Raw genomic sequence first — 13,829 nt, 5'->3', positions numbered from 1 at the left:
GTCTTGTGCTTTTAGTTTTTCTTGTCTCTTAACCAATCAATCCAAATGTTTTAAAGGGAAAGAAAGAACTGTTTATCTAGCTCCACTATATCTTCTGGAAATGTGTGGAAATACCATTTTCCTCTTAAAGTTTGCCACCAGATGGTGCCATTGTAATCCATTTGACATTGTCATGACGATGTATGTGCATATTCCTTTTAACTGCTCTCAAAACTGAATATAATGGTAGGTTTGCAAAGTAACACTGGGTACAAAGCAGTATCCATGTAATCATACAAACCAACATGACTATTAATGTACCATATCACAGGTTGTCAGATTGAATCTGACATCCAGGACTGAGCCATTACTCAGTCACTGAAGTGGAATGAATATATCATCTGTAGCTTCTTTAATATCATGCAGAGATAGACAATAGGCGCTTCATATCCAATGTATTATCAGCTGCAGCACAACATCCATATAATCCTAATATATCACTGTATGGATGACTGTCTGGGTGATGCATCCACATTGGGAGTATAGGCCTACAGCAGTGCACTGTCCTCATACACACTCAGGGGCACCCTTGACATGATTAGCTTTTTGCACCAGATGGCATCCACTTGGTTAATCCTAGTGGAAGCCGAGATGGATGGCTAGATAGACACCGAGGAAGGGAAAGCAGAGGCACTTGGTTCTCTCCATCCTCTATTGGATGTCCAAGGTTTCCAAAAAGGTATCCGAGCCTGCAGGGCTGCTACTATTGTCCCAACGTAATTGGATTTTGTCCGGGGGAAGGAAGTCTCATTTGCCAGTCTGAGGCTCCACAAAGATGGCTGTGCCAATGAAAGAGCAGGATCATTATCTGTGAATGTGAACAGTGGTTACTGTTTTCAATCAGGGATGGATGGGACAACGTAGCATGTTGCTTGTTGTTGATGTCTCTGTCTTATTGATCTGTCAGCCCTCAGAGGGAGTAAACCCAGCTAGCACATAACGTTCTGAAAATGTTTCTTAGAGCTTGGTGAGAGTGTGGTTGTCCCTTCATTATTTTAACAGAACATTTACTGAAAGTTAGAACATGGTTACATTTAATGTTGGTAATGTTCTAGGGACATTATCCAACTGGTTTGACATTGGGAATGTTTTCAGATGGTTCCCAGAACATTAAGAAGCAACATTATGCTGTGGGAATGTCAATACTTCAGCATAACGTTTCCTCGTGGTTCTATTTAAAGTCATGTTCTCATATTGTTCCAAGAACAAAGAAAACGTTCCATAAAAAACACAACTTTAGTAACGTTCAGAGAACATTCTAGGAATGTTATTTAAAAACATATGTTCCATTCTTAGCATCAGCTAAACTCTTTGTCCTCTTGTTCAGGTGTGTTGGCCTCGCCCGCTAATTGGCCACACCTGATCTTAATGAGTTCTTGTTTCCTCTGAAATGGGGTATGTTTGAATAGACAAAAATTAACAAGTTTATATGTGTAAAAAAAAAAGCAAGGCACTACCTCCATCCTGGTGGTGCAGTGGACTTATTCCATTGATAGAGAACAGAAGATTATAGGTTTGAAACTCACTGATGCTGCTGAGGGGAGCGCCGCTCACAATAACGTCTGGTATGGGGTGAATGGAATGGCATGTAACACACAGAATCCATGTGTTTGGTGTACAGTATTTGGTACCATTCCACTAATTTCCCTCCAGCTATTACCACGAGCCCGTCCTACCCATTTTGAGGTGCCACCAACCTCCTGTGCTTTCTATAGCTGTATCTCTATGGCGACTACACATTTAGCACATCATGCTGTGAGCTTGGTTAGAGTGTGGTTGTCCTACGGTTACTTTGCATGCAACCTTTCCACAACTTTCTCGGATTGGTGCAGGATAGTTGCTTGGCTTTAAGGACCTTGACAAAGAAAACATTATTTACTTGGTATTTCATTAATGTAGCCCTTTAAGCTTTTTGATTGGTGTCTAAATTTAAACGCAGCGGCTGTACAGGAACATTCTATACATGACGTCAGAGCTCAGGTTCTACGCTTTACAGCTCTGATTCAGTTTTGACTGACAAGAAGTTGCCCCCATCCTTCCCGCTAATTGGGCAGCTTTTGTAAAAGACAAATGTTGTACGAATGAGGGAAATACTGTAAATGAAGGGAACTCAATGCATTTTAAAAGATGAGAGGATTATTTTATAATTTTTCACATCTTTTTTTATTCTGCTTTCTCAGTATCCAATTGGTCGTAACAGTCTTGTTTCATTGCTGCAACTCCCGTACGGACTTGGGAAAGGCGAAGGTTGAGAGCCGTGCGTCCTCCGAAACACAACCCAACCAAGCCGCACTGCTTCTTGACACAATGCCCACTTAACCCAGATGCCAGACTCACCAATGTGTCAGAGGAAACACCATACACCTGGCAACCATGTCAGCGTGCACTGAGCCCAGCCCGCCACAGGAGTCGCTAGTGCGCGATGGGACAAGGACAACCCTGCCGGCCACACCCTCCCCTAACCCAGATGACGCCAGGCCAAATGTACGCCGCCCCATGGATCTCCTAGGTTGCAGCCGGCTGCGACAGAGCCTGGACTCAAACCCAGAATCTCTAGTGGCACAGCTAGCGATGTAGTGCCTTATAGACCACTGCGCCATTCGGGAGGCCAGGGTGTCATTGTCAATGGCGCCCTGAGACCACTAAGTAAAAGATAAAAAATATATAACAAAATACAATAACAAGTACACCACACCAAAACATCACCAACATCACAGCCATAATAAATAAGTGACTAAATAAATCAAAAAAGAATTGCACACCTCGGTGAACTAATTTATCATCAGGGTTTTAAAATGCCCTAGTGGTACCAGGGAATCCAAATGTAATTCATTTTGTAAGTGATTCCAAAAATGTGGAGTTTGAAAACGAAAAGCCCTAAGAACGGGTTTGGTATGTCATTCTTTTATATGTTAGCAATGAAGTTAGGTCAATCAATCAAATTTATTTATGAAGACCTTTTTACATCAGCAGATGTCACAAAGTGCTATACAGAAACACAGCCTAAAACCCCAAACAGCAAGCAATGCAGATATAGAAGCACGGTGGCTAGGAAAAACTCCATAGAAAGGCTGGAACCTAGGCTCTGAGCGGTGGCCAGTCCTCTTCTGGCTGTGCCAGGTGGAGATTATAACTGTACATGACCAAGATGTTCAAACGTTCATACAGTGCCTTGCGAAAGTATTAGGCCCCCTTGAACTTTGCGACCTTTTGCCACATTTCAGGCTTCAAACATAAAGATATAAAACTGTATTTTTTTGTGAAGAATCAACAACAAGTGGGACACAATCATGAAGTGGAACGACATTTATTGGATATTTCAAACTTTTTTAACAAATCAAAAACTGAAAAATTGGGTGTGCAAAATTATTCAGCCCCTTTACTTTCAGTGCAGTAAACTCTCTCCAGAAGTTCAGTGAGGATCTCTGAATGATCCAATGTTGACCTAAATGACTAATGATGATAAATACAATCCACCTGTGTGTAATCAAGTCTCCGTATAAATGCACTTGCACTGTGATAGTCTCAGAGGTCCGTCAAAAGCGCAGAGAGCATCATGAAGAACAAGGAACACACCAGGCAGGTCCGAGATACTGTTGTGAAGAAGTTTAAAGCCGGATTTGGATACAAAAAGATTTCCCAAGCTTTAAACATCCCAAGGAGCACTGTGCAAGCGATAATATCGAAATGGAAGGAGTATCAGACCACTACAAATCTACCAAGACCTGGCCGTCCCTCTAAACTTTCAGCTCATACAAGGAGAAGACTGATCAGAGATGCAGCCAAGAGGCACATGATCACTCTGGATGAACTGCAGAGATCTACAGCTGAGGTGGGAGACTCTGTCCATAGGACAACAATCAGTCGTATATTGCACAAATCTGGCCTTTATGGAAGAGTGGCAAGAAGAAAGCCATTTCTTAAAGATATCCATAAAAAGTGTTGTTTAAAGTTTGCCACAAGCCACCTGGGAGACACACCAAACATGTGGAAGAAGGTGCTCTGGTCAGATGAAACCAAAATGTAACTTTTTGGCAACAATGCAAAACGTTATGTTTGGCATAAAAGCAACACAGCTCATCACCCTAAACACACCATCCCCACTGTCAAACATGGTGGTGGCAGCATCATGGTTTGGGCCTGCTTTTCTTCAGCAGGGACAGGGAAGATGGTTAAAATTGATGGGAAGATGGATGGAGCCAAATACAGGACCATTCTGGAAGAAAACCTGATGGAGTCTGCAAAAGACCTGAGACTGGGACGGAGATTTGTCTTCCAACAAGACAATGATCCAAAACATAAAGCAAAATCTACAATGGAATGGTTCAAAAATAAACATATCCAGGTGTTAGAATGGCCAGACCTGAATCCAATCGAGAATCTGTGGAAAGAACTGAAAACTGCTGTTCACAAATGCTCTCCATCCAACCTCACTGAGCTCGAGCTGTTTTGCAAGGAGGAATGGGAAAAAATGTCAGTCTCTCGATGTGCAAAACTGATAGAGACATACCCCAAGCGACTTACAGCTGTAATCGCAGCAAAAGGTGGCGCTACAAAGTATTAACTTAAGGGGGCTGAATAATTTTGCACGCCCAATTTTTCAGTTTTTGATTTGTTAAAAAAGTTTGAAATATCCAATAAATGTCGTTCCACTTCATGATTGTGTCCCACTTGTTGTTGATTCTTCACAAAAAAATACAGTTTTATATCTTTATGTTTGAAGCCTGAAATGTGGCAAAAGGTCGCAAAGTTCAAGGGGGCCGAATACTTTCGCAAGGCACTGTAGATGACCAGCAGGGACAAATAATAATAATCACAGTGTTTGCAGAGGGTGCAACAGGTCAGCACCTCAGGAGTAAATGTCAGTTGGCTTTTCATAGCCAATCATTCAGAGTTAGAGACAGCAGGTGCAGTAAAGAGAGAGAGTCAAAAACAGCAGGTCCGGAACCAGGTAGCACATCCGGTGAACAGGTCAGAGTTCCATAGCCGCAGGCAGAACAGTTGAAACTGGAGCAGCAGCACGACCAGGTGGACTGGGGACAGCAAGGAGTCATCAGGCCAGGTAGTCCTGAGGAATGGTCCTAGGGCTCAGGTCCTTTGAGAGAAAGAGAGAAGGAGAGAGAGAGAGAGAGAGAGAGGGAGAGAGAGAATTAGAGGGAGCATACTTAAATTCACGCAGGACACCGGATAAGACAGGAGAAAATACTCCAGATATAACAGACTGACCCTAGCCATCCCGACACATAAACTATTGTAGCATAAATACTGGAGGCTGAGACAGGAGGGCTCGTGTGACACTGTGGCCCGATCCGACGATCCCCCCGAACAGGGCCAACCAGGCAGGATATAACCTCACCCACTTTGCCAAAGCACAGCCCCTACACCACTAGAAGGATATCTTCAACCACCAACTTACTACCCTGAGACAAGGCCGAGTATAGCCCATGAAGATCTCCCCCACGGCACGAACCCGAGGGGGGCGCCAAACCTGGACAGGAAGATCACATCAGTGATACACCCCTCCTAGCGACGGGATGGAAGAGCGCCAGTAAGCCAGTGACTCAGCCCCCGTAATAGGGTTAGAGGCATAGAATCCCGGTAAATTGGAAGTTAATGGCAGGGATGCAGGACTGTGTTCCAAACAAAACAACTACAAGCATGCTTGCTCTAGTTCCTCAACGGCACAGCTAGGAGAGCTCAAAAACGCACCTTATAGTTGAAGAGTCTTCTTTGAGTCATAAAAGTGCATTGAAATTACTTGGGAACTGTGCACACTGTGTCACTTGGAGTCACCAGTTTGACCTCTCACTCAAACCCTTGTGATTTTTTTGTCTTATGTTGCACCTAACCCAAATTGTCCAAGAATATTCTTATCATATTACTGAATGTATCCAGAGTATTTTCAGATTTCGTTGTCGACAAATACGGCGAAAAGTACAATAAATGTAAAATGCACATAAAATCAAAAGTGTCATGTTTGGATTCAGTCTTGTGTCAGGTGAACTGTTGTCCTCACCTTTAGTTTAATAATGTTTCCATAATCTCCAAACTGTTCCCTTTTAATTGCTATCATGGTTATGTATATGCTTCATATTTCTTCTATGAGACACTTTTCAATTTAGCCCTATCCATATAGGCCAATTCCCACTAGTGTAAAGGGTTAACAGAATGTTTCCTGAAAGTTCAAACATGGTTACATTTCATTTCAAATTTGGTAATGTTCTAGGAACGTTCTCCAACTGGTTTGACTTTAGGCATGTTCTCAAATAGTTCAGTGAATGTTAAGAAACAACATTCTTCCGTGGGAATTTCAGTACTTCAGCATAATGTTTCCTGCAGGTTTCCTCATGGTTCTGTTTAAAGTCATGTTCTCAAATAGTTCTGAGAATGTTAAAAAAAACTTTCCATGAAAACCACAAGAAAACTTTAGCAATGTTCAGATAACGTTCTAAGAATGTTATTTAAAAACATACATTCAGTTCTCAGCATCAACAAAACTCTATCTTGTTAATTGTGTTCAGGTGAGTTGGCCGCACCCACTAACAGATCTTAATGAGTGCTTGTTTCCTTTGAAATCTGTTTGAATAGACTAAAATTAACAGCCTTGTATGTGTAAAAAACATGGCATGCTGGCGGGGTGTACTTATTCCATTGACAGAGAACAGAAGATTATAGGTTCAAATCTCACTGATGCTGTGTCACAATAAAAAAATAGTTTTCATGATTCATGTCTGATTAAGTCAATTAAGTTCCATGTGTCCTATCTGTGCTTGTAGTTCATAAAAGTTAACTCAAAATAAGCTAGCAGTGTTACTAAAAGTCATATTGAAACATTCAGTGAAAGTTTTAAGGAAAGTTTTAAGGAAGTTATTCAAAAACCTCCAAATAACCTATAATTTCCGTTCTCAGAGCGTTAATAAAACCTCCCAGGAAAATGTTCAAGGAACCAGAGTAAAACATTCTCAGAACCTCCGTGTAACCTGTAAATAATATTCCCAGAAAAGTCAGGAAACATATGGCTTTGTTCCCACAACCAATGTGAAACTAAAAACATATATGTTCCCACAACTTCCAAGGAACCAAATGTGCCAGCTGGGTACATCCCGCCAGGAAGCTGTCTCTTCAGGTTGGTCATATGTTGATACTGTTGGTTTAGTCAGTGCTTTGAATGAACACATTCAGGAGGTCTAGTCTTGTAGTCCTAAATGTTTACTGCTATACATTTGGCCGCCTTTCAATTAAGTCTTTGTCCATCCTCCCTCTCATATCCTATAGTCATGATATTCATAATTACAACATACTATGCCCTTTACATGCCCCTATAGAACAGCATATATAATGGCAACATAATGGCATGATTATGATTGTTCTGTTTTACCTTTTTACATAGGATTGAAATGTACTAGATGTCTACCGGTATGTGACTTAGCCTTGCATAGCAAACAGACACCCTGGTAAAAAATGCCATTCCAACACGAAAAAAAAAACAGATCATAATACATAGTCAAATTGCCCCTATTTCTCCTGAAATCACTTCCTTTTCACAGATTTATAAGATAAGAGCTGTGTTTTCCTTTGTGTTCTTCTGTCTGTATTCTAACTCTGTCTCTATTCTGTGGTGAGGACACCTTGCTCCGGTAGGGAGGACATAAGAGGCCCCTGTGCTGCCGTTTCCATGGGGACCCAACAGCCACTCTACTCTTCAAAAGCGGTCGAGCAGAGCAGAGGTAGCGGGCCCTTTGTGTTGGAGAGGGAGAGAGCAGAACAACACTGGCCAGATGAAAGCACTGCCATCCTTAAACCCAATCATAATTTAGTCATCAGAACAGGAGGGTATAATCAAAATATAGGGGGGAGATGGATGGGAGAAACAGACAGAGAGAAAAGAGATATAGATAGATAGAGTGGAGTGGAGTGCGTGGGTCAAGAAACGAGAGAGGGAAAGAGTGCTGTTAGATGGAAAAATTAGGGGGATACGGATAGAAATGGTCTTGTTCTTGATGTTGATACTCAACCTTATTTGCAATGTCAATCTTGTATCCAGGCAGCGCACTTAGATTGAAGGTTTTGTTGTGTCTTGCTGGATACAGACACTGTGGGAGGAAGATAACATATAAAATGTATTATTGTATACACAAATAAAATCATTATGTGACAAATTTGCATTTATACTTTACTTGGTGAATGAACAATAGTTCCTTCAAGTCTCTGAAGGAAGCAACCAATACCATTCACTGTTAGTAGTGTCCATGCTACAATGTTAACATGTGTTCAATGCCGTGATGTCCTTGAGGTTATCACATTATATACTGCTCTATTAATGTGTATATTATTTCAATATAATCCCATTTCAAAGGGTATTTATCCATTATACTATTGAGCTATCAAACAGAACTACAAGTCCTTCTCTGCCTCCTCCTGCATCTCTCCCAAAAACAGCTAGGCCTAATCCCTGACTGCCATAATTGACTCTCCTCTCAGAACAAAAAAAAGAGAGGAGAGTTTCCTGGGACAAATAGAATTGAGCAGGAATTCACATGCAGCTCTATGTAGGTCATGCACAATACGGCGTCTGCAAGTTTACACCTGGGGCTCATAGCACCATTATCCCACAACAATGCTTCGGAGAGGAACTTATTTGAGCCCATTAGCCCGGGCCAGTCCCCCTCATTAGAGAAGGCTTTTTAAATGAGCCTAGACAATAAGCACACAGAAAGGGTACAGTGGAGCGCTGAGGGACCGAGTGAGGGGAGGGGAGGTCGGAGGTTTAGCCAGAGAGCTCACGATAATTACTGTGTTTCTCTCTCTGGCCTGAAAGAGACTTGAATAATGTTTCTCTTTCTGTGGGGCAAGCACAATGGACGCTGGGTAGCTTCAAGGACCGTTAGCTCTGCCCTATTAGGAAAAAATATGCTCTGTTCTCTTTCCTCCACCCCTCCACTCAGATTCATCATTAGAGAAATGTCTTTATGACCTCTGTAGGAGGACTGTCAGTTTGAAATGTTCCCCCCGCTACTGTCACCTGCCTTAGTCAATAGATTGGTATTATACTGGTCTCGAAACAACTGTAGGTTAATTTGTGTGAATTAAAAAATACAATAAATGGTTAAAAAAAAAGAAGAAAAAAAAGAGGTGATTGTGACAGAGGGATACAAGGTTTAGCAACTCACCAAAAGGTTGTCGATTATTATTACACACTTAGGTTCTTTCGATTAATGTTGAAATTATAATAACACCAGCATTATCATGTTAATATTATCATACTATTACATTATTACTTATACAATAATTCATTACTATGCATGATATTGATGAATTTACAACTCTGTACAGTAATTATTCTGACCTGATCTGGGATGCATGGCAAACTTCTACCATTCTCTAGAACGCATGGCAAACTTCTCTAGAATGCATGGCAAACTCACACAAGTTGTAAGACCATGCAATAACTCCCCCGGCAGAATTGAGACGGAACATTTAATGACGGAACTATTAGTTCCATCCGGTGAACGTTTTCGCTGACGGACCAGAAAATTACATATTTGTAAACAGATTCAGGTGAGTCACGATTTATATATTTGTTTTTTTCTCGGAGACGTGCCTGTGGGTATTTAGCTAGCTTTATGTTGTTTTTGAAATACAATGTTAACAAATATTTATAAATATTTGCGCGTGTAGATGGTTTTACCCCTGCTATCAAAATGACATTGTTCAAGGATGGAGGCTAGCTAACGTTAGCTTGCTTGCTAAGTTAGCTAGTTACAGTAGATGATGGACATTCACACCTGCTAGCTAGCTGAGTCGTTTATCTAGATTGGTACCGTGAGGCAAGCTCTACAAGCTAGGTAATTATTGTTTCAATGACGAATGTTGGAAGTTGTCTAATATTCTGTGCTAGTTTGGGGCTAGCTAAATAGCTTGCTAACTAGTTATGTCAGTGAACCACTCAAGCAGGATGCAGCTGGTCAGGATGTCTAACCTTATGTAAAACTGTAATACTTGCGTTGATAACAACTAGTCGACTGAAGTTCTAAGAAAGACACCTGTCTTGACTGCGCTTTCCCCTTGTATTGATCAAGGAATCGCTAACTGCACTAGAGACACTTCCTCTGTTAGCTAGTTAACGTTACCACCATTTCAAATGAATATATAAAATAAAGAAGTGTATACGCATGGTTAGCAGATGTTATTGCGAGTGTAGCGAAATGCTTATGCTTCATACCCTAAGGGAGGATGCAATGCCTGCTGTGTGCTGCTGTGTGAGAGGGATATAAAAAGTCAGTGAGGAGGCACTGTGTGCTTCTGTGTCACACAGGGTGGTCTGCTGGGAAGGTGAGGACACAGTCGTGACTCAGCTGCTGCTTGCTGCTGGGGGTGCTGCTAGCCTCAGACAGTCATGCACTTAACCCATCACATGCAACCAAGCCTTTTTGAGTCAAGGTCACTCATGTCAAATGTTATGATTTGTGTTTTCCTTTTTACCGTTTGCTCTTGGGGATGGTTGAATATGTTTTCCTAGTGTTGGGCGTACTCTTTAGTGCAGGATGATTGTCTGGATGTTAGTTTGCTATGAGCATACAGTACATAGCCATGACGACATAGTGTTTCATTAGATGCAGTGAGGTCATTGCTGAAGAGACATTGATGAGTCCGATAGCTGCTGAAGCTGGAGTCACAACCTGCCCCAGCCTCTGGCCAGGGTTGTTGTCACGGAGACAACATTCCTAAGCACAGCCTCATCTGGCCTGCCTGCTTACTGATCGATCCACCTCCCCACCATCACCCCCTTCCTCCACATCACCCTTTCTAAGTGAAGTACTGACTGTATGCCGTCCAGCGATTGGCTAATGGTGATGTAATGCCCTCTAAATAATTCATTACTGGAAGAAAGTGAAAGACCCTGAGCCGGGAGGGGCAAGGGAGGGAGGCAGGGAAAATCGATGGGCCTGTCAGTGAGAGAGGGGGAGGTAGCGATAGATGAGGAGTCAGAGGTTGCATCGGGGAGGAAGAGAAAAATAACAACAAACAGTGAGAGGCTAAACTGGCTGGGCAGATGAAAGGGAACACCGCTCCAACCAGGTTGGTCCATGCCTGAGGCACAGGTTGGCTGTGTGTTAGACTCCATTTACTCCCTCAAACTGGGATGATCCGAACAGTTGAGGGAGCGTCCGATGATGAGTCTGACTTTGAGGAGACGTCTATTTGAGACCCTTTTTAGGTGATGATTGAGGGTAGGTTCAGATTGATTGTAGGTAATTGATTTACAATGAGTTAAAATTGCTGGTAGTGAGTGTTTAACTATTTTTAGGCTATCTGTCAGAATAATTAGCATGTTCTATGATAATGGGAAATGTGAAGCTTGCTTAGCCTCGTTCAGTGCTAAACCTAACTGATGTTGACCCTGTTCTGTGTTTCTTACAGTCCGATAATCAACCCTGACATGCTTCCTTTTTTTGTTCCCTCTTTTTCATGACACAGTGAATCTTCATATTGACCCCTTTTGTTGACATCATCACCCAATGTGGAGGAGGAGCATTCTTCTTTGTTACACACATCCATATGTGGATTCGTGTGAAAGCTCTCTCTCTCTCTCTCTCTCCCTCTCTCTCACACACACACACAGCACCACAGTTCTTCAAGTGTGTGTGTGTATCGGCCTGTGTAAGAAAAACAGTGCCACCAAAAACTGTGCCATGAGAATTTCTGGCAAAGGCCAGACCTACTCCTCTTACTATGCCAATCTCTAGCATTAACTCAGTAGGATCATCCGCCTCTAGCTAGTTGATTAACAGAGCTGTGTTAAAGAGGGATTGTTGTCCTGGAAGGAGCTTCCTGCCCTCGAGGAACACCATCCGCTCAGACTGCCTCCCTCTGGGGCTCAGACGGCAGATGCTTCGCCTGCAAGTTCCAGAGCCACCCCGCCCCATAGAGGACCATCCCACCCCATAGAGGACCATCCCACCCCATAGAGGACCACCCGCCTGCCCTAACAGCCTCTAGGAGGGACCCACCCCAGGAGCACCATGGAAGGGCTGGATGTGGAGGACATCAGTCCTGCCCTGGAGGCCACTGAGGACTTCCTACACTGCCTGGATGGGGGTGGAGGCCAAAGCCACTGCCAGGGTGGGGATGGGTTCCGGCAGCCTAGGCAACACCACCCCAAGCTGCAGGAGATGTCTGCAGCCCTGGGGAAGCTGAGCTCTAGCGGGGTGTGGGGCCTGCTGGCCAGGGAGCAGGGGACCGAGGTGTCCCCCCGTAACGTGGCCTGGGCTGACCAGCCCTCTGCCTTCAGCGTGCTGGCTCTGAGGCAGGGGAAAAGGAGTCGTGCTCGTTCCACCAACGACCTGGCTGCCCACACCAAGGACACCAACAACACCACCTCTAACTCCTCCAACACCGCTTTTAAGAAAGGCCACAACCGCTCACGTTCTGATGTCAACTACCGGCCGTCCTACACAGACAACGCTAATGGCCTGCCTGCTGTGGACAAGAACATGCTGAAGAACATTGCTCTCAACGACCAGAGAGAAGAAGGTAAGGCTGGAAGGAAGAGTATGTCCTTCTTCTTTGGTTAGCTGATAAGGACACACAGCTTATGTATTATTGGTTAATAATAGGGCTGTGGCGGTAATTGAATAACCGTGTGACGGTTATGGAGGAAGACAGTCATGAAAATAAAATAACTGTCAAAACCATTTAAAAATAGGCCTACATAAAAAAAATTGAAAAACATTTTTAATAACTATATTTTCATGTAGATAAACTTGACCTATTAGCGGTATTATTTGCTAAAGATTATAAGCAATTGTTTTGCTAATTAAGTCTGTCTATTAAACTGTCTACATCTCCTCTTTCCAACGGTCGTTTGATGCTCCAGCAGCTAAACCGCTAACGTTAGATGCGCGGGGGTGTAGAAGCGCTGATGAGTGGACTTTCTTTTATACAATGCATGTTAATAGACTCTTCCCCCCCCTCCCAACGATTATGTCAGTGACCGACCGTGTACATTGCCCTGGCCAATTACCGCAACCTCAAATTCCAAGACCTTCACAGCCCTAGTTGATACTCAAGTCAATGCTAGTGTCTTTTTTAAATATTGGATGAATAGACTTATGCTATCATGACATGTACTTTTCCTTGTTGTGTCAGAGACTAGATTAAGGTTAGGACTAGTTTCCACCTTTGTGTAAATGAAGATAATTTCAGCGTCCTAGAGAAAACGAATAGGCCTAGGCTATGACACAGCTGTACTGCATGCTGCAGACAGTATTGTATTATTCTGGAACACAGCAATGGCCACTCAGGATCAAATAAATCAAATGTTATTTGTCACATGCTTCATAGACAACAGGTGTAGACTAACAGTGAAATGCTTACTTACGGGTCCATTTCCAACAATGCAGAGTTAAAAATGTATAACAAAATAGAAAGTGATGAGGAATAAATGCACAGTGAATAATGAGTAAAAATAACATGGTTATATGTAGGGAGTAGAAAATAACATGGCTATATGTAGGGAGTAGAAAATAACATGGCTATATGTAGGGAGTAGAAAATAACATGGCTATATGTAGGGAGTAGAAAATAACATGGCTATATGTAGGGAGTAGAAAATAACATGGCTATATGTAGGGAGTAGAAAATAACATGGCTAAATGTAGGGAGTAGAAAATAACATGGCTATATGTAGGGAGTAGAAAATAACAGGTCTATATGTAGGGAGTAGAAAATAACATGGCTATATGTAGGGAGTAGAAAATAACATGGCTATATGTAGGGAGTAGAAAATA

General features: G+C 42.6%; 1 protein-coding gene across 3 annotated transcripts in view; it reads left to right on the top strand.

Moving 5' to 3' along the window:
- The first annotated feature begins 9,380 nt into the window (after positions 1-9,380).
- The window catches only part of LOC110520227 (pleckstrin homology domain-containing family M member 3), a 50,221-nt gene continuing 45,772 nt past the window's right edge, over positions 9,381-13,829 (top strand). For 2 of the 3 annotated variants that reach the window (XR_005049721.1, XM_036974620.1), the window contains exons 1-2: positions 9,386-9,597; positions 11,518-12,573. Coding sequence is in view for 1 of the 3 variants with exons in the window: in XM_036974620.1 (XP_036830515.1) it covers positions 12,063-12,573 (511 nt within the window). In the remaining 2 variants the exon portion in view is untranslated. Of the gene's footprint in view, positions 9,598-11,517; positions 12,574-13,829 lie in introns of all 3 variants that reach the window. The other variant, XR_005049715.1, reaches the window with a different exon arrangement.

Source organism: Oncorhynchus mykiss, chromosome 3 (genome assembly GCF_013265735.2).
Source record: "Oncorhynchus mykiss isolate Arlee chromosome 3, USDA_OmykA_1.1, whole genome shotgun sequence".
Taxonomy (NCBI): Eukaryota; Metazoa; Chordata; class Actinopteri; order Salmoniformes; family Salmonidae; genus Oncorhynchus; species Oncorhynchus mykiss.
Note: the sequence above shows the minus strand (reverse complement) of the source record. Positions and strands in the feature narration are given on the sequence as shown.